The sequence below is a fragment of the Mesocricetus auratus genome, unplaced genomic scaffold (assembly GCF_017639785.1).
Source record: "Mesocricetus auratus isolate SY011 unplaced genomic scaffold, BCM_Maur_2.0 Super-Scaffold_100015, whole genome shotgun sequence".
Lineage (NCBI taxonomy): Eukaryota > Metazoa > Chordata > Mammalia > Rodentia > Cricetidae > Mesocricetus > Mesocricetus auratus.
The window spans coordinates 8202087-8222177 of record NW_024429198.1 but is presented as its reverse complement, the minus strand read 5'-3'; the positions used below and the strand labels follow the sequence as shown (position 1 = coordinate 8222177).

General features: G+C 48.7%; 1 protein-coding gene across 9 annotated transcripts in view; it reads left to right on the top strand.

The window, feature by feature from the left end:
* Pdzd2 (PDZ domain containing 2) overlaps window positions 1-20091 on the top strand; it is a 366700-nt gene that overhangs the window by 332785 nt on the left and 13824 nt on the right. For all 9 annotated transcript variants that reach the window (XM_005078018.4, XM_040757639.1, XM_040757637.1 and 6 more), the window contains 6 exons: window positions 1732-1813; window positions 3361-3395; window positions 4215-4371; window positions 5931-6709; window positions 10286-10430; window positions 16129-20086. In XM_005078018.4, coding sequence (XP_005078075.1) covers window positions 1732-1813; window positions 3361-3395; window positions 4215-4371; window positions 5931-6709; window positions 10286-10430; window positions 16129-20086 — 5156 coding nt within the window. The remainder of the gene's footprint in view (window positions 1-1731; window positions 1814-3360; window positions 3396-4214; window positions 4372-5930; window positions 6710-10285; window positions 10431-16128; window positions 20087-20091) is intronic.

The following is a 20091-nucleotide window of genomic DNA, read 5'->3' as shown; positions in this document are numbered from 1 at the left end:
TCTCTGTGAGTTCGAGGCCAGCTTGGTCTACAAGAGCTAGTTCTAGGACAGCCTCCCAAGCCACAGAGAAACCCTGTCTCGAAAAACCAAAAAAAAAAAAAAACCAAGAATAGAATACAAAAATCATTTTTAAAAACTTCATAGTAATGATTATTTCAACAAAAATAATAAGTAATGTTAAAGTAATCTTCCTACAAAACAAAGAAACTGGGACACAGGGATTCACAGCAGGTCCAGAACAAGTTCAGTGACATGGCACCCGAGTGTAAGTCTGTTAGGTTACTGCACACACTTAGTGCAGAAGGAAGTCGGGAGGGAAGTCTGGCCTCTGCACAGGCTGGTGGCTGGTGTCACACTCTGGGAGCTAGTTACAGCCTATAGAGACTTGTGAATAGGACTTCAGAAGAATGAGGTTAGAGCCACAGCCAAAGCTGGAATATGAAATGTAAACTACACTCATCAACATCGTCGTTCCTGCACCGTTCAGAAGCCCCATGGTGATCCGATGGAGCAGTTCCCCTATCAGGAGACTCATAATTATGCAAGGGAAAGATCATGGTATCTGCAACCTGCAGGTCATTTAGCAACAGGAGAAGGAATACTTGTAAATGTTGGTGAGGTATTAAAAGTTAATGGATTTAGGGGACTGGAGAGATGGCTCGGTGATTTCCAGCACTGAACATTGGTCGCTCTCACAGAGAATGCAGGTTTGGTTTCAGCACAGGCACAGTAGTTCACTACTATCTGTAGTTTCAGTTCTAGGGGATCTGGTGCCCTCTCTGATTTGAAAGCACTAGGCTCGTACATGGTGTATAGTCACACATGCAGACAATGCATCCATATGCATAAAATAAGTAAATTTTTAAGAATAGTGAGGTGCTGGGGTGGTAACTCAGTGGTTAAAAGCATACGATACTCTTCCAGAGGACCAGAGTTCAATTCTCAGCACCCACATGGCAGCTCACAACTGTCTGTAGCTCCGGGTCCAAGGGATCTGATGCCTTTAAACCAATACATGTTAAATAAACTTTTTAAAAGTTTGTTTTTAGAAGAATAGTGAATTTAGGCAAGTAACATAGTAGTATTACACTTTTCATATATATTTTATAGATGTTTGGTTTTTTTGTGTAGGTGTGATTGTATTCATGCCAGGGGGCACATGTGGAGATCACAGGCCAACTTGTGTTAGTCGGTTCTCTCCTTCCGCCACGCTGGTCCCATGACTTGAACCCATGTTCTTAGGCTTATGGCAGGGACCTTTCTCTGCTCAGCCATCTTGCCACCCCAAGGTTTTTTTTTATATTTATTTTTAATTTTTAGTTGTATTGGGGGGCATGCGCATATCATGGTATAGGGGGGAAGTCAAATAACAACTTGCAGGAGTCAGTTATTTTCTGTCCTGAGGGTCCTGGGGATTGAACTCAGGTCATCAGGCTTGGCAGCAAGCACCTTTACCTGCCGAGAAGTAACACCAGCATGGCCTTAAGTTCAAATGTTCGAGAGGGGCTGATCCAGCACATTTGATAGTCATAGCACGTACGTGCAGCTCAGGACCTGTTGGTGGTTTTGCTGTGTATACACTGAAGCAACTCACCAACCAGCTGGACTCGCATGTTCTGAGTTACTGCTTCTAAGGCGTTCCCAGTCTCTGACCCTCTGGCCCTCGCTCCTCTTATTGGGGGAAAATAAACACATAAGAACGTCTAATTGGTGCTTTCTGCTGAAAATCAGGTTTCCGAGCAGGAAATGGATGAAGTAATAGCACGCAGCACTTACCAGGACAGCAAAGAAGCCAACTCCTCGCCTGGCTTAGGTATGGCAATGGCACGTTCTCCATCACCACTGAGAAAAGGTCCTCTGAATTCACTCCCGGGCACTCCCCACGTGGTAGCATAGCATTCTCTGTGATTACTGGGGCTGTCGACCGGTTGCTGTCACCGTCTAGATTCCTCCTTGTGATTTCTGCGCTTTTTTAATGTGCTTCATTAAAGGCCTAATCATGCATGCTGCTTATAATTTGAAAAAATAAGTTAACAGACATCCATGAATCTCATTTGAAATACACGGGACAAGGAGGTGTGACACCAAACTATGAGTGATTAGGTAGCACAGAGTATTATCCATCTAAAAGCTGAGGTTTCTTTATATGGATTTTTTTTGTTTTTTTTGAGACAGGGTTTCTCTGTGTAGCTTTGGAGCCTATCCTGGCACTCACTCTGTAGATCAGGCTGTCCTCAAACTCACAGAGATCTGCCTGCCCCTGCCTCCCAAGTGCTGGGATTAAAGGCATGTTCCACCAACACCCAGCCTTTATATGGATTTAAAAGTTTCAATGCAAAATTCTCGAGTTTTTCTCCTTCTGTGGAAATTTTCAGGCAGGGAAGGAAGGACTGCAAGCCTCCTTGGCATTTCTTGCTAACTTAAAACACTATATCAAGTTTTAAGACAGTTTCCTCAGTGTGGAGACCTAGGAGGGACTCTACAGACATTGCTGGATTGGCTAGAGACTTCTCTGGCATTCAGACTGATACCCTGGAGGAAAAGGAACTCGGAGATATGAGTTACTGGATGTCAAAGGAAAAGGAACAGGATTTGGGACAGGCATGAAATCCCTGATGATTTGCATCCATAATTAATATATTTAAAGTGGACGAAGCCATAATAGGCTCTTTCTTCACCGTGAACGCTGGGTTCTCTTATCCCAACAGTTCCACTTGGTCAGTCAGCAAAGATCTATTTTTTTAAAGCCGGAATTTTCGTGCCCTAAATCTCTTTTGCCTGTGACATGTAATTTAAAGTCTACAGGCTGAGCGCTTCACCGTTCAGCTAAAAAGTAAGATCGACGTCCAACGACTTCCCTAGTTCTTTCAGGGGTTTCTTGGATGGGATCCATTGCTTCATTCATCCTTCTGGCCAAATGCCACCGAGAACTTAGCCGACACCAGGTGCGGTGTGCAGGCAGCACCACTGCTCAGTGGGCTGGTGAGCCACGGGAAAGGGAAGAGACAAAGATCACTCACATTAAACTGTCCTGTGTGCATGGACCCTGAAGTATAAGCCAGATGAGATACTCAGTGCTATCACGGAGGAGGAAGAACCATAGCCAGGGTCCTGCAGTGTGAGCAGAGTCTTTTGTGAGAGGAGGTGAGGAGGGAGAGGGTGGACAGGTACCCAGATAGACTAAATGCATGCATTTGCCTATGCATGTAACACATTAGTGACACTCGGGCAAAGGACAATTTTGTTGAATAAGCTTGGTGTCATTTCCCCCCCTCCACCATTCATTTTTGGTGAAATATGTGAGCCTGCTTGTGACTTGAGGTTAACGGTTTTGTAAATCCCTGAATCCCTCCCACACAGGTACTCCCTTGAAGAGTCCGTCTCTTGCCAAAAAGGTGAGTCAAAAAGCACTTGGAAACCACAAACCAATTTTTAGGGGCTTCTCAGTCAAGTCCTAGACCCCAGCACCTATTTCTGCAGATTAATCTTTTGTCCACTTTGTACAAGGAAATGGCCACCATACCAGTTTGAAAACCAACACCTAAAGATGTGTTCCTCTTAGTTGAGTATTCACCCAAGGAAAGAGCAGAGCAGAAAAGTAAAGTCACAAACCATTCAGACTGTTCCCTACATAATAAAGACAATCCCACTGGGTCAGGATTTACACTGGGCAACCCCCACCCCGACCCCACCGTTGGGTGTTTTGGCTGGGCCATATGACTTTAGTTTTTCTTTCTCCTTTCCTATGCCTTCTCGCACGGGTTTTGTTTTGGTTTTGCTAAGATGATTGATAAACTACTACTGTGGGAGCTCGAGAGATCCCTCAGTGGTAAAGACCACTGACTGCTCTACCAGAAGACCTGGGTTCAATCCCCTGGACCCACATGACAGCTCATGGCTATCTGCAACTCCAGTTCCTGGAAGTCAGGATCCTCACACAGACATGCAGGCACGCAAAATGCCAACTCACATTTTTTAAAAATAATTAAAAACTTGCTATTCTCTTTTTCTGATCATTGCTTCAAAAGGTCCCCCTCATATCTTGATGTACCGTACCGCCTGTTGCTTATCCACCCTACAGTAAATGGAGATGGGCAGTTACTATCGCTGCAGTTCCCAGGGATCAGGAATTAGAACATAGTGCCCCTGGAAATAATTGCTCTACTCGGCTCTGGTGTATCTCCCTAGACTCCAACCTGTTCTTTTTCCAACAGGACTCGCTCCTCTCTGAATCTGAGTTCTCCCAGTACTTTGTCCATGATGGGCGGGGCTCCTTGCCAGACTTCGTGGTTGCTGGCTCTGAGGACGAGGACCACCCCGGCAGTGGCTGTGGCACCTCGGAGGATGGCAGCCTGCTTCCCGGACCCTCTGGTGAGCAAGGAAGCTCTAGGGAACCTTGGACTCAACAGGGCAGGAAGCAGTTGCTAGTTCCCCCATCCCTGCTGGAGCCTTGCCCAGGACAGCAAGGAGAGAGAGCTGAGTAGAAGCTGTATCTACTCTCTGCAGAGGTGACCAACTGCTCAGGCAACAGTGAGTGGCTCGACACACATTCTAGTGCCAGTGGTGAAGGTGGCTCATCCAGGTCCCCGTCACGTGCTGTCTACCAGCATGTCGTCTTGAGTTTCGTGGCGTCAAATCAGAGTAAGCAACCAGAGGCGCTCACAATTGAGGGAACCCCAGGCAAATCCCAGATCTTTCCCTCCCTAGGCTCTAAACTTAATTCTTCTTAAAGAACAGGGAGTTACTGATATGAGACTGTGAGAGCCACTGTTAGCAAAAGGTCACTTCTACTCAAACGTCCTTGAGTCTCTGCGCAAATGAGGTCATCTAACTGTACTGAGCGCTCAGACTTCTGTCTAGGCTTCCCTTTCCATGTCTGGTGTATGAGCTCTGGAGAGGCAGACGTGGCAGCTGGGACTCGTGGGAGCTACTGTTGGGTGTGCGAATGGCAAGCCTGTGCTGTGCACTATAGTGTGGACATAGAGCATGCCAAAGATCTGCACGTGCACGCTGTGCCTCAAACACGCACTTGAGAAGCAGACAACTTGGGCTGTGTATCACGCCCTTTTGCTGCAGATAGGGAAGGGACCTCACATGTGAGAACATAAGAAGAGCATGTTACCCGTGTTACCTGGTGGAGAGTTCTCAGCATTTAGGCCAGACCCTCAACAACCTGGGAGACAAAATGAAGCTAAACTATAGATTCTCCATCGCTAAAAAGCACACCAATCAAGCTAAATAACCCAGAGTTGGTTTTTGATGTTCTTAAGGGTGAGGAGATGGATAAAAGATGGCCCGGTGGGTGTAAGGATGCCTCTGGATCCTAGAAGCCACATAAAGGCGGGAATCAGGAATCCCAGTGTGGAGAGGTGGTCAGCCAGCCTGCCATGCGCAATGACAAAAACCAAGGCACCCTGTCTCAAACCAGGTGGAGGGCGAGGACTGACACCCGAGGTTGTACACCAACCTCTGTCAATGTATAAACATGTGCCTACTTACCTAGGTTCACACTCACACACACACACACACACATCTTGAGTACAGATACGCATGTGTGTATATGTATCTGTATGTACATCTATGTGTATAAAAATGGGAGTGAAGACTAAAAGGAGAAGCAGTAGGCTGGCTGCCCTTCCTGTCTGGACCACAAGGAACTATGTTGTTTATGTGGATGTCCAGTGGCTGGAGGTTATACCTGGCATGTGAATTGAGAAGTGCTGATGTGCAGAGACAGCATTGTTTTATTTGTTTCAGTGACTAGACAAGGCAGGCTTCACTCATGATCAATAGGGTGTGCTTGGAAGAACAGACACTGAGACTTATTTCTTTAAGGTTATAACATCAGGCCAGATTGGAAACCTGTTTTTTGTTTGTTTGTTTGTTTTGTTTTGTTTTTTGACTGACTCTTCTGTCTCCTGCCATTGCAGCTCACAAGGAGCCAGGGAAAGCCAGGGCCAACAGCCTTGTGACTCTTGGAAGCCAGAGAACCGCTGGGCTCTTACACAAGCAGGTAACGGTCGCCAGGCAAGCCAGTCTCCCTGGAAGCCCACAGGTCCTCAGGAACCCCCTCCTCCGCCAGAGGAGAGTTCGCTGCTATGATGGCAATGACGCCAGCGATGAAGAAGACTTTGATGGTGAGGGGGACTGCATTTCACTCCCAGGAGTCCTCCCAGATCCCAGCAGGCCTCTGATAGAGGATGGCAGTAGGCCCGCCTTGACAGCCTCTTCCAAAAGCGTTGATGCAAGAAAGCAAGAGGAGCGACCCCAGAAACCACTGGTCAGCAAGGCCTGCTCCGTGCCTCTCCTTGGCAGCTCTCTGGACCTACAGCACAGTGTCCCTGATGGGATGGCGGGTACCCCTCCTAAGGCAGCCAGCCTGCCAGGCTCTGTAGAAACTCCCAAGAGTGGGCCTGCAGGCCCTGGAAGAAAGGAACTGTCAGGATCAAGAAGTTCACCGAAGCTGGAATACAGTGTCGCCACCCATAGCCCAAGGAGCCCAGAAAACCCCATTCCCCCACCACAGAAGAATGCAAATCTGGTGTCCAGACACAAGCCTGTGGCCAGGATCAGCCCACACCACAAGAGGTCTGACACTGAGGCCCCAAGTGGAACAGCCAATGGACCGTACGGCCAGGACTTGAAAGTCCAGGCTCCATCCATGAAAGATACCGTCACTGGCCATCAGCCAAGTGGAACCGCAGAGAAGGTAACTGACTCACTTTTGTGTGAAGGTTGACTACGTATGAATGACTACAGAGTGCTTTGTAAGGCGACGGGTAAGTTGGATGAAAGGGGGATGGTGACGGCAGGATTATCTTTCAACGGTGCCCATTACTATGGTGGCAGGCTGTTAGTCATGAGACCACTCAGCCAAAGAGATGTAGGCACTCCCTTACAGGGCACGGGGCCAGCAGTGACGATGGGAAGGCATTGTGGGAAGGGAGTAAAGCCCTGGGCCTGGGGCCAGCTTCACTGACTAGTTGGCACAAGTTGCGTAATGACATGAGCAAGTCATTGAACCTTCCTGGGCTGGGCTATGAGGCAGGAGGTTGCTTTCTGCCTTGGTTGGTTGATGGGCGTGACCAGCAAATGTCAACTGTCCAGGTGATGTAGTCATGAGGAACCCTTGATTCCTTTTAAGATCCTTACAAGAGACTGTGTGTGATTAGAGCTACATAGACCTTTCATATCATATGAAGCAGGCGTGATAGAGCATGCCTGTAACCCAACCCTCAGGACGGAGACAGGTGGTTTGATGAGTTTGAGGCTAGCTCCCTACATACCTTAGGCCCTGTCTCAAAAAACAGAAACTAAGAAACTGTCATACAAAATAGCAGGGCTCTGTCCTTTCCAAACTTACAATCCATCACATTAGACACAAATTAGAATAACTAATTATTCGTATGTTTGTTATTCTCTGATTGTTCACTTAATTTTTTTGTTATTTCTCTTCCCCAGCAAAAGACGATAAGGAAATTGTTCAGTCTCTGAGCAAAGAGTCTGAAATGATTTTAAAGCCTTATTAATGAAGATAGTGTCTTATGATTTAGAGTAGTTGAATAAATGGACCTAGAAAATAAGAAGTCATAAAATCTGTGAGGTAGAAGTCTTTTTTTTTTCTTATGCATTCACATTTTCCCCTCTCCTCAAAAATTTTAATTGCTAGGCTGGAGAGATGGTTCAGTTCTTTCAGAGGTCCTGAGTTCAATTCCCAGCTACCACAGGTGGCTCACAACCATCTATAATAGGATCTGGTGCCCTCTTCTGCGTGCAGACATACATGCAGCGCACCCATATAGTAAGATAAATAAATAATTCTTTGAGGTTGCATTTACCTCCACGCAGTACATGTTTTTTGATACATGCCATTAGTGCATATTCTTTTCTTTTAGAAAATACAGTCTGGGCAGGAGACATAGCTCAGCGGCACAGTGCTAGCCCTGTACATATGCACATACACAGTCCTGGGTTCCATCGTATCCCTCCTCACAGGGGCTCCCCATCAAGTTTTAGACAACCATAGAAGGCCAGACCAGGATTTTTACTCACAAGTATGCATATTTATTAAGAATGGCTCTTGCTAAATACAGTGTCGCATATCTGTCATGCTAGCAGTTCTGATTAGACAGGGCTACAAATGAGATCCTTGGTTAACGCAAACATAGATATATACTGAGGTGGAGTGGATTTTTCATAGTATTTAATGTGTGCATAGTCTGTCTCTGTCTGTCTGTCTCTCTCACACTCTCCCTCTTGCTCTCATTCAATCGCACATGCGCCATGCTGCCATTGTAGCAGTCAGAGGCCAACTTGAAGGGCTCGGGTGTCTCTCTCTCCCTCCCTCCCTCCCTCCCTCCCTCCCTCCCTCCCTCCCTCTCTCTCTCTCTCTCTCTCTCTCTCTCTCTCTCTCTCTCTCTCTCTCTCTCTCTCTCTCTCTCTCTAGTCCCTGGGGATCAAATGGAGGCTATCACGCTTGGAGGCGAGTGCTTTTACCCACTGAGCCAGCCCAGCCTAAGATTTTTATAAGTCTGAAATATTTACAGTAAGAACCTTTGAGTGGCTGGAGAGATGGCTTGGTGGTCATGAACACCAGGTACTCCTCCAGAGGACCCAGGTTCAGTTCCCAGGACCTGCATATTTACTCACAACCTTCTGTAACTTCAGTCCCAGGAGATCCAATGCCCTCTGCTAGCTTCCAAGGGCATGAGGTGTACAGACATACATTCTGGCAAACACTCATACACATAAAATAAAAATAAGTCTTTACAATGGGCAGGGAAGAGGTGGCGGTGGTGGCATCCACCTTTAATGCCAGCACCCAGTAGGGAGAGGCAGGTGGAACTCTTGAGTGCAAAGCTAGCCTGGTCTACAGAGCAAGTTCCAGGACATCCAGGACTACACAGAGAAACCCTGTCTCAAAAAGACAAAAAGAAACAAATAAATTTTTAAATGGGGGGTTGAGCAATATTTTTATGTAAAATGTTTTTCTTGTAAAAATTTTGGTTCTAAAATTTGGTTTTAATAAAAAAAAAATAAGAAGAAAGTAGAATGCCTCTCACTGTAAGACATCCTCAAATATGAGAAGCCAGTATCTTCTAGTGTTTTCTGTTGTTTCTGTTCAGCACCTTTTAAAATTTTGTGATGTGGTGGTTATTGGTGTGTATGGTTGTGGTGTGTATGTGTGTGTGTGTATGTGTGTATACGTGTGTATGTGTGGTGTGATGTGTATGTGTGTGTACGTGTATGTATATGTGTGTACGTGTATGTATGTGTGTGTGTACGTGTGTGTATGTGTGTGTACGTGTGTAGGTACTCACTCCCACAGGCATATACACAGGTCAGGGAAGGTATCACCTCCCCCCTCCATCTCTTCCTGTCTTACTCCCTTGAGACAGAGTCCTTCACTAGAGCATGCTGATTTTTAGCTAAGGTGGCAAACTAGTGAGTGCCAGTGACCCCCGCCCCCCACCCCAATGCTGGGGCTACAGGCATCAACCCCTTACTTTCACGTGGATGCTGGGATCTGAACTTGGGCCCTGTGTGCACAGCAAGCACTCTTACTGGGCCTTCTCCCAGTCCTCGTTAGAAGTTTGTATTAAGGTAAAATTCGTATGTAACAGAAAACTGTTTTAAAATATGCAGTTGAGGGGCACGCCCACCCCCACTTCTGTCTGGCTCCCACTCTTCTGTTTCTTTTATGTTTCATTTCTTTCTTATCAGTAAATAATGCACATACACACACATACACACACACACACACACACACATACCTGTCGGCCACTTTATGATGCATCAACTCAGTGAATATAATTGGGCTTTTTAGTGAGTTTTAAATTTGTTTCTGTGCTCAGTATTCCATAGACGAAAGGAAGATAAAGTAATTGACACTTGGCCTGAGGGAAATCTAGAAATATCACATCCCAGCTTCATTTCTCCCTCACTATCAAACTTAGGAATTGATTCTACAGTCTTGGCTATCCTTAAGAAATGTTGGAAGGTACCTCCCACCTTATAAATCTTACCTGCTGCTCTTATAGCTGTTCTCATTTATCCGTCTTTTCTTTAAAACTTTTGAGATTTGGCAAGTCTTTTTATCCCTCTTTGAAAGCTGCGAGCCCATAGGCTTTAGGGATGAGAATCCAGGGCCTGGGTCTAGCAGCTCCAGCCCAATTTTTGATGATGCTGACTTAGGCACTCCTCCCAGACTGATTCTCCTCTACTGTCTTAGGATGCAGAAACCCTGAAAAGCTATTAACGTGGCTTCTGCTTCTCATTGTGCCAGGAACTTTGGGGAAATCCCACCCCGGGGGACAGATATGTCCCCACCAACTGTGGACCAGCCAGTACCCCATGCCACCCAAACACTGGACCCCCCACAGAGAGCCTGCAGGGAGCTGCGCCAGAGTGCGGGCCACACCCTGAGACTGGTAAGACTGTTACTGTTGGTTCCATTGAGGGACAGGAAACACACATCCTGAGAAAGTATTGCAAGAAGATAACTTTGAGGAGGGAAGAAAAACCACTGAGGGAAATCAGTATTTAGATGGTGACTTCATGAAATCGCTGCCCCTGATCACTGTGCTTAGCTCCCCCCACCCCCCAAAAAATGTGCATTCCCCCTTAAATGCATCCAAGTTTGGTCTCATTTTGTGACATAGATGAGACATAAGAAATGCGACCCCCTCCCCCCAAGAACCTCCATAGTCTGCTTGTATGAAATCAAGTGCACTGAGAAATGGCAGTAGAAACCTCCACAAGGAAAAGTAAAAAGTAAATAAATAATAATGTAGGGAAAACTACCTAAGCTTGACGAGAGACGGACTGACGGCACGGAAGCAGAAATCACGGCCACCTACGTCTTGATGTTTTTTTTAATTCAGTCAAGCTGAATTGAGTGACTTCTTGCTTTCTCTGTGGAAGAGGAAACTTGTCTTAGTGGCTGGTAATTACTGTAATGGCCTGATAGCCACTGAAGTGTTGGTGGTAATAGAAAAATTAGATAGCTCCCTTGTCAATCAGGGTAATCTCATAACATTTTTATTATGTTTATTTATTTGTTTTGTATTTGTGTGTGTGTAGATGTGTATGCGCGCATGCGTGTAGATATGTGTGTGTGTGGGTGCGCATGCACACGCCAACGTCTCAGGACAATTTCCCATAGTCAGTTCTCTCCTGGGAATTTAACTCAGGTCTGAAGACTGACAGCAGGTGCCTTCACCGACTGAGCCGTCTCACCAGCTCAAGGATGTCCTACAAATTTAAAGTTTGGAACTGTAGAATATCTCTTTTTATTGCCTCCACTGACCTGGAACTTGTATGCGTCCTGCCTCAGCTAGTCCTGGGTACATGACCCACAGGCACACGCCACCACACCTATCTTCTGCCCACACCGTTGACTACTCACATACAGAAGGCAGACCCCGGAAGCACTCAGTAGCTCCTCCTTCCTCCATCAGTGACGAGTCCGTCACCATGGTTTCTGCTCCATCTTTCAGGTTCAGTTCACAATCACCCACTGGTGACTAAATGTTAAAAGGGCAATTTTCATTAGCAATTTGACGTTACTGCTAAGCCCATTAGCTTAAATGGGGCTCCATTTGCAGCAGATGAAGTTGCATGGAGGCAGTTCAGGAAGTCACCTTTCAAAACAGCCTTCGCTTGAGACCAGTGTCCACGTGCTTGCTAAGGGCGCACGTTCTGTAGCACAATTGTCCGGCCGTTCTCCTGGGATCCTCCATTGCCCTCCGAATCAAAGAGGCAAAAGAGTGCTTTCTTTCATCACCAAAACCAATCTCCTCTTAATTTGAAACAATGTAGAAAATCTATTCACTCAAGGAATTATTCTAGACAGTCTAATTTTGCTAGTCCTGAGGGTTTGTGCCTTGAGGAGGTGTTTATACAGGCAAGCTCTTTGGGGCAGAGAGGCATTTAGTCTCCCAGCCCAGAGCCAAAGACAAGACATTTGTTCCGTGTCCCCTGGTGCTTTCCCACCTGTTCAACTGTCTGTGCGTCTAGGCCTCTACAGGTGTCGTCTGTCCTCTCTGGACTTCCCACCAGTAATAAGCCTTAAGGAAAGAAGCAAACAGTAAATACAAGTGCCAGGAACTGGTAACGTTTAATATGTAACAATACATGCGCTATATTAACATATAAATCACTGGAAACATACTGTGCTGGTTGTCATTGAGTTCTCACATATAAGGAGCCTGAGAGGGTTGAGGCGATAATGCTCTGGCGCCCCCTAGGGCTTTGGAGGGATCCCTGAAGTGTTTGACCCACATCAAATTACCTGATTCCTACAATTTTTAGCGCTTCTGTCCATTTTTCTGTGGTGTTTCCATTCTCTCTCTCAGTCCAAGGGGCCAGCAGAGGCCTTGACTATTGAGCATGATCCTTTTTCTTTCTAATTTTATCATAAATAGCTTAGCTGCTTCCAATGTACAGGAAAGATATCTTCAAAATCTAATTTTTTTAAAGGGGAAAAAAATCCCAAAACACATACCTGATAAAAGAAGGAACTCTTTACCTTAAGAAAGAAAGAAAAAAAAACCTGTGGGGCTGAAGAGATGTCTCAGTGGTTAAGTGCACTGGCTGCTCTTCCAGAGGACCTGAGGATCTGAGTTCAATTCCCAGCAACCACATGGCGGCTCACAACCATCTAAAATAGGATCTGATGCCCTCTTCCATCTGATGCCTTCTTCTGACATTCAGACATACATGCAGAGCACTCATACATAAAATATAAATAAATAATTTTTTTAAAAGGCACATGGCACTACACTCAACCATTTTAAAAACAAAATGTGTTTTTGGGCCCATGAGATGGCTCAGCAGGTAACGATGCATGCTGTCGAGCCTGCAGACTTGAATTCCATCCCCAGGACCCATGGAGTGGGAGAGGACTCCTACAGGTTGTCTGACCTCCACGTCCGTGCCGTGGCACCATGTGGGCTCATGGTGCCATGGCACAGACGTACGTATACATGTATACGCATAACAAGTAAGTTTTTAAAGCCCTCCTCCTTAGAACATGTCTAAAAATGATGCAAAGCAAGAAGCACATGGACATCACACACAGGCCAGGGCCAGGTCCAAGCTCTGATAGAAGCAGTAGCTCCTAGCAAGTCACACAGATCCTCAGTTGCCTGCCTCATGGGCTGGATTCTGAGGCATCTGTGGGTTTCTCAGTGTATACTGTTCAAAGCACTGTGCATGAAACAGTGTGCACCGTGTGTGTGAGCACATGTGATTTTCCTAAGAAGAATCACATATGTATGTATATACTTAGCATGTAAGAGGCATTTGGTAAGGTATGTAGAGACACAGTTTTCCTGAGATGGCTTTCAGAAAGGAAGAAAGATTGGTTTGTCGTTGTATGCAGGTACGTGCCCCCCCCCCCCCCCGACTATAGCTACACACTGGCCATGAGGGCTGACCTACAGCCCAGGCAGCCATGGCTGGTTCTCTTAGTTGGCCACTCTTAAAACCAGGAGCAGAGGCAAAAACCCCCAAGCACTCACCAGACCTGCTGTGAGAAAAGCCCGGAAGAGGTGTGGGGAGTACAGACACTACGTCTGTTGCTAGCTTGCAATGAAATGCAGGGGTCTTTATTACAAAGATTAGGAAGTTTTTGACCTACCTGAGAAGGAAATTTTAACACTGCCAGAGCCCCCAGAGGGAATCTCCGTTGCTACTCTGTGTGTCCTGCTGGCCCTGCTGTATGTACAACAGGTAAAGTGTCACCTGTAGTCTTGGCCTTGTCTTTCCTCGGCATGCTACCTAACACACTTCTCAGCCTCAGACGCCCACAGAAGGCAATGTTCAGCAGCTCCCATAGCAACAGTGCTCCTGCACGACAGGTGTAGCATGCAGGTCGTGCTGAGCCCTGGTGACTCAGTTATACTGTAGCCTGCTCTGGGATGAAGCTGCATCCGCATCCCAGAAGCCTTTCTTCCTGGGGGTGCGCCCGCTAGGGGACATTTGGTGGGGGTTCCAACTGAAGCATTATTTTGAAAGGCAGTGCAAGGGTTGCCTCCAGATGAGTTCATCTCCCTCAAATGAAACCGTCTGAGGGACTGGGGACGTGGCCCCATTGGTGGAATACTTTCATGAATGTATGAAGTCCTGGGTTGCATTCGCAACATCCCATAAATTGGTTGTGGTGACTTACACTTTGGTAATTTGAGCACTTGAGAGGAGAATCAGGAACTCAAGGTCATCCTCTGATATACAGTGAGTTCAAGGTTAGCCTGGGATACATGAGAACCTGTCTCAAAATTAACAGGCCTCTGAAAATACACAATTTGCAGTACCTCAGCTCACCAACAAAAACTGAACAAAAATTTGCCTGTTAGTGAATTTTTAGTAAGCGAATCTGAAACTCTTCAACGGCCTTTGATAGCCAGAGAACATGGCTTATGGGTTAGATCCCTGAGCCCACATAGTGAAAAGAGAGAGCATACCCTACAAGTTGTCCCCTACCAACAAACATACACACACACACACACACACACATACACACACACACACACACACACACACACACACACACAGAGGCTAGGCTACCTTGGTACTACCAACCTTTAATCTCAGCGCTCAGGAGACCAAAACAGATGGATCTCCTTGAGTGTGAGGCCAGCTGGCTAGCCATGGCCTCATAGTGAAAGCGTGTCTTAAAGAAAAGCGAGACTTGGGGATAGAGTTCGGTGGTAGAGTGCTTGCTTGGCGCATTCAGGCCCCGAGGTTCCAATGCTCGTACCACCAAAAAGAGGAAGAAACATAGTTAAAATCCTAGTATTCGTATGCAGCAGAATTGGTCGGTAAAGTGCTTTCCTAGCATGTACAAGGCCCCAGGTTTGATCCCCAGTTCCACATAAACTGGGCACAGTGGTGCAGACCTGCAATCTCAGCCTTTTAAAGGGACGAGAAACAAGACCAGAAGTTCAAGGCTGTCCATGGATACATAGCAAGTTCAAGGCCAACTGAACCTGACTTTGTCTCAAAAATAAACAAAAACTGATAGCTGGCTGGCTGTTGGGGACACATACCTTTAACTGTAGCACTATGGAGGCAGAGACAGGTGGATCTCTGAGTTCCAGGAGAGCCAGGGCTACACAGACAAACGCTGTCTGAAATAAAAACCAACCAATTGATTTCATAGGAAAGATGTGAGAGGAACTTAACATTTGGGGTAACACTTCTCAAACCAAGACTTCTCAGATCTGAGCCTGTTCTGTCACTGCAAGATGATACATGTCAAAGTGAGATTAGCCTGAGAGAGCGCACACGGCAAGGCTTTCTGAGGGGACAGAGCCGCTCTGCCCGTCCCTGTACCTCAGAGCTTCTGCTCTCAACTCTTCTCCTCCCAACGTGGACCAAACCTAAGCTACTCCCACTGTTGCGGTTCCCAGGAATGACTGGCTTCCAGGTCTCCTGCTTCTCCGAGCCATGTCAGAGGCAGAGCTAGAGCCCCTGTCAATGGAGAACCCCACCTGGAGCATTCTGTCATTCCCCTTAACTCTGTCTGCTGTGCTGAAAAGCAAGCCCTTTGGCTAAGTGTGAAGGCACGGGCCTGTCATGGAGGCAGAGTCATGAGGGTCAAAGGTGAGAAGTCAACCAGGGCTCCACAGAGAGACCATCTCAGACAGCAAATAGAAAAAGTAAGCTTCTTGAGTTTGGAGGTTTGACTGTTGGTGCGTCTGAGACTAAAGTCACTCATGATTGGACGGGTGTGAGGATGGGACGAGACATGAAGCCTCTGCCCAGTCTAGGCCAAAGCTAAGGAATAAGACATCTCTGTATCCCAAGCTTCTGCTGCCAGAGGTGCTTGGGTCACGAAATCCAAGCAAGGGATTTCTGATGTTTCCTGTCTGGAAGCAAACAGAGAGAGAAATGGGCAAGTTTAAATGTCCATCCCGTCTGTGTGTCTGTTATTTTAAGGCCATTAAAGCAGGTTGTTAGCTGTGATCACTCTGCAGTTTGAGAGACAAAACCAGAAAGACGAGGTCTATATGTAGGCATGGAATGTCTGAGAAACAATACTGAGATTATTTATACCTGTTTAGACCTCTAGAGAGTTTTGTTTGCTTATACTTTCCCTTTCTTCTCCCATATCGCCCTATACAGAATGGGATGGCTCCTCAGCACCCCCTTCCCCAGGGAAGAGCAGGGAAGCTCATCATGACTCCAGCGAGACCTCCACCATCACAGAGCAAGTCGGTCAGTATGTGTCTCCCAGGACCACAGAGCCTGAGTCCCAGGGCATATCTAAAGTGAAACCAGCGAACAGGCGGAGCCCGTCTCCCAGGGAGAAGGCCTTGGCTCCTCCTGACTTTAGAACAACTTGGGCTGCACTTGGGGACAGCTCTCCCGACACCAGGAGAGCAGCTGTCCCCATGAGCACAGGAGCAACACCAGCCACTGCCATCCCTCATGTCTCCCTTGTGTCCCAAGAAAGGAGTCCAGGGCCCAGCAAGGCCTTGGAAATGACAGGACTCATTATACCTAAAAGCTGGAAGGATGGTGCTCCGCTTGAAGATACAGCTTCTGTGTCTGGGAAGACATCACCTGCCAGCCCCTCTCTGCCAGTGGCTACTGACAGCACAGCGTCAGGGAGCAGAGAGAGCCCTGTGACAGACACTGACAACTTCATCAGGGAGGCCTCTGAGGCGAGGTCACAGTCCTCCCAGAAAGCCGACTGTGGGGCTGACCCGGGCATTTTTGAGGGCCAGCCACCAGGAGGAGCCAGGGATGACAGTTCCCACCATGCCCAATCAGTCAGGAGTGACCAGACGTCCTCCCCAAGGAAGACTGGGGACACGGGCCTACCCCCGCCCCCACAGTGGGCCTCCCAGCCTTCCGTTTTGGATTCCATCCATCCTGACAAACATTTTGCTGCGAACAAGAACTTTTTGAACAACTACTCTAGAAATTTTAGTAATTTCCATGAAGACAGTATCTCCCTCTCGGGCCCGGGCGACAGTACAGAGCCATCGCTCTCATCCATGTACGGTGATGCAGAAGACTCGTCTTCGGACCCTGAGTCTCTCGCTGAAGCCCCACAGGCAGCCGCCAGGAACAGCTGGTCACCTCCCCATTCCCATGGGTCCCCTCATCAGGAAGGTACCAGTGAGTCTGAGGATGAAAACATAGAAATTTGCTCCACGAGCGACTGCCCTGAGGCCCTGGTGACAGCCCATCCCCCTGCCCAGGCTGCACTCTGCCGAGTTCTACCCCTACAGCCCAGTACCCTGAGCGAGCCCGTGGGGGACTCCCGTGAAAGGACCTGCCTCCTGCCAGGGACCTCACACACTGCCATCCCAAGCTCTTCGCAGCCATTTTCCTTCCTGGATGTAAGCTCTCGAGAGCACGAGCCATGGGTGAGCATAAACGCTTCACAGAGCCAGGGGCCGTCGTGCACAGAAGAAATCATGGCCACCACCGGCGTGAACTCAGTCATGGCAGGCAGCCAGCCTTCGGAAATGACCGGCCATGGTGACGACCTGCCATTTGCGCTTAGGAACCCAAGTGTGGTAAATGGCTTGGAGTGTGACCTGACGGCTGAGGGAGCCCCAAACAAAGAAGCAGGGGCTGCTAGTATGGCCCACGGTGTGCACGCCCTGAGTGCCGAGGGCCCTAAGAATGGAGAGGCCGTTTTGGCAAACCTACACGTTGCCAAGAGTCGCAATCTGGACGACTTGCTACAGAAACCAAAATCGATCTCCAGGAGGCCCATCATGGCCTGGTTTAAGGAAATAAATAGAAATGGCCAGGGCACACATTTGCAGAGCAAATCGGAGAAGGACCGGTCCTCGACACTGGCTATAAGTCCTGGCTACAAAGCCCAGATGGTAAGCACCAGCCCCAGCAAGGGCGTGGCTGTGCTTAAGAGTCCTCCCCCACTGCACAGGAGTCAGGAGAATAAAGACCTGCCCGAGAAAAGCCCAGTGGAAACCCTAAGTAACTGTCAGAAAGCCAAGTGCGGCCCTAAGCTCGGGAGACTGGGTGTCAAAAGCAAAGCTGGGTCCGAGATGCCTGTGGCCAGTGGGACCCATCACAGGAAGACCTTGATTTCACCCCAGGCCTCCCATAAAATGTTTTCCAAGGCAGTGTCACACCGGCTCCACATAGCTGGCCAAGAAGAGCCTACCAACACTCTTGTGGACACCCCCAAGCCTCCCCAGTGCATGCCCGAGGGCAAGCCACCTCTGGCTGCCTCTGGGTCACCCAGGACCTCCGCATCAGACACAAGCATCAGACCCTTCACTTTACCCCTGACCTCCCCCAAGACTGTCCCTGAGCAAAGTGCAAACAGCAGGCTCCAAATGGCTGTCCACTCGGAATCTGACACAAGTTGTCCAACCACCTCCAGGGCCCCTAGGTATGGAGCAGAGGGCAAGGTGCCCCATGGTGACTCTGGGTCAGCGAGTCCCACAACCCCACGGAGCAGCCTGGCCTTGGCAGGGATCAGACAGGGCAGGCACCTCACACCCAGCCGACTGGACTCGGTGGTGTCAGAAGCAGCCCATCCCAGGGGGATCGGTGAGAAAGGAAGTGAAAAAATCACTAGTGATCTTCTAGAAAGGACAACCCAGCTGAAGATAGTTGATATTTCTCCTGAAAGAATGCCAAAGAATGCGGGTGGTGACAAGCCACCAGATGGTGGCAGACAGGGAGGGTTCTTGGCCCAGAGCGGCTGTCAGGAAAAGAGTGGAATCGGTCTCTGGCAGTCAGGAGGGTCAGTCCCAAAGTCCCCACCCTCACCTCCCTCTCTGGCCTCCCAGGGACAGCAGGAAATTCGCCGGTCCTTCGGGATAGCCAAGCCAGCCTCCTCCCCAAAGCTACCTGCTAAAACACTGGATTCCTCCCAGGGCAGGTCAAGCCAGATGTCAGCTTCCCTAGGGATGCCCAAGAATGATGTACCCACAGGCCCTGGGGGAGAGGAGCAGCCCTACTTCACACCGAGGCCAGCCACCAGGACTTACTCCATGCCAGCCCAGTTCTCAAGCCACTTTGGACGAGAAGGTCCTTCCCCACACAGCCCGAGTTGCTCGCCTCAGGACCCTCAGGTCCCCGTGATGAGCGTCAGTGTCTCTGAGGCAAAGGCTGCCAGAGGTGTGACTAATGGACAGGATGTGTACAGTGTGAAGCCTCTGCTGGAAACATCAAGGAACCTGCCACCCACAGATGGGGGGGACGCCAGTGCAGTCCCTGAGACGAGCTGCCTCGTCGCGGACAAAGTCAAAGCCACCAGGAGACATTATTACTATGAGCACAATTGGCCCCATGAATCTACCTCGTTTTTCTCTGTGAAGCAGAGAATCAAGTCTTTTGAGAACTTGGCCAATTCTGACCGGCCTGCGGCCAAGTCTACCACGTCCCCATTCTTATCTGTGAACTCCAAGCCTCCCATTAGCAGACGGTCATCTGGCAGCACCACTTCAGGGAGGCACAGCCACCCCAGCGATGTGACAGCACGGTCACTGAGACGGAGCTTGAGTTCCTGCAGTGAAAGCCAGAGCGAAGCCAGCAGCCTTCTCCCGCAGATGACGAAGTCCCCGTCCAGCATGACGCTGGTTGTCTCTAGGCAGAACCCACCGGAGACTAGTAACAAGAGCCCCAGTTCAGACCCAAAGAAATCACTCGTCCCTGTAGGAATTCCCACCTCTACGGTGACCCCAGCCTCACCCACGAAGAGGAACAAGTCCTCAGTACGCCACGCCCAGCCTTCCCCTGTGTCCCGATCCAAGCTCCATGAGCTGAGAGCCTTGAGCATGCCAGACCTGGACAAGCTGTGCGGTGGGGAGGACTCTGCCGGCCCAGGCTCTGTGCTCTTCAGAACCCAGCTGGAAATCATCCCCAGACGGTCACTCGGCTCCCCCGCTACCTCTCCAGCTGGTTCCCCAGCTAGAGGCCATCCAGGCCTTGACGGATCGGCCTCTCTTTCATGTCCTATGAATGGGAGGACCAGAGTCTACCCAGGAGGAGACAGCCCTTCAGCCAGCGAGCCTGCAGCATCCCCTGGAGCCGGGGAAGGGGAAGAGGTCGTGCAGGCCCTGCCTTCTGCAAGGAGCTGGTCGGTGAAGTGAG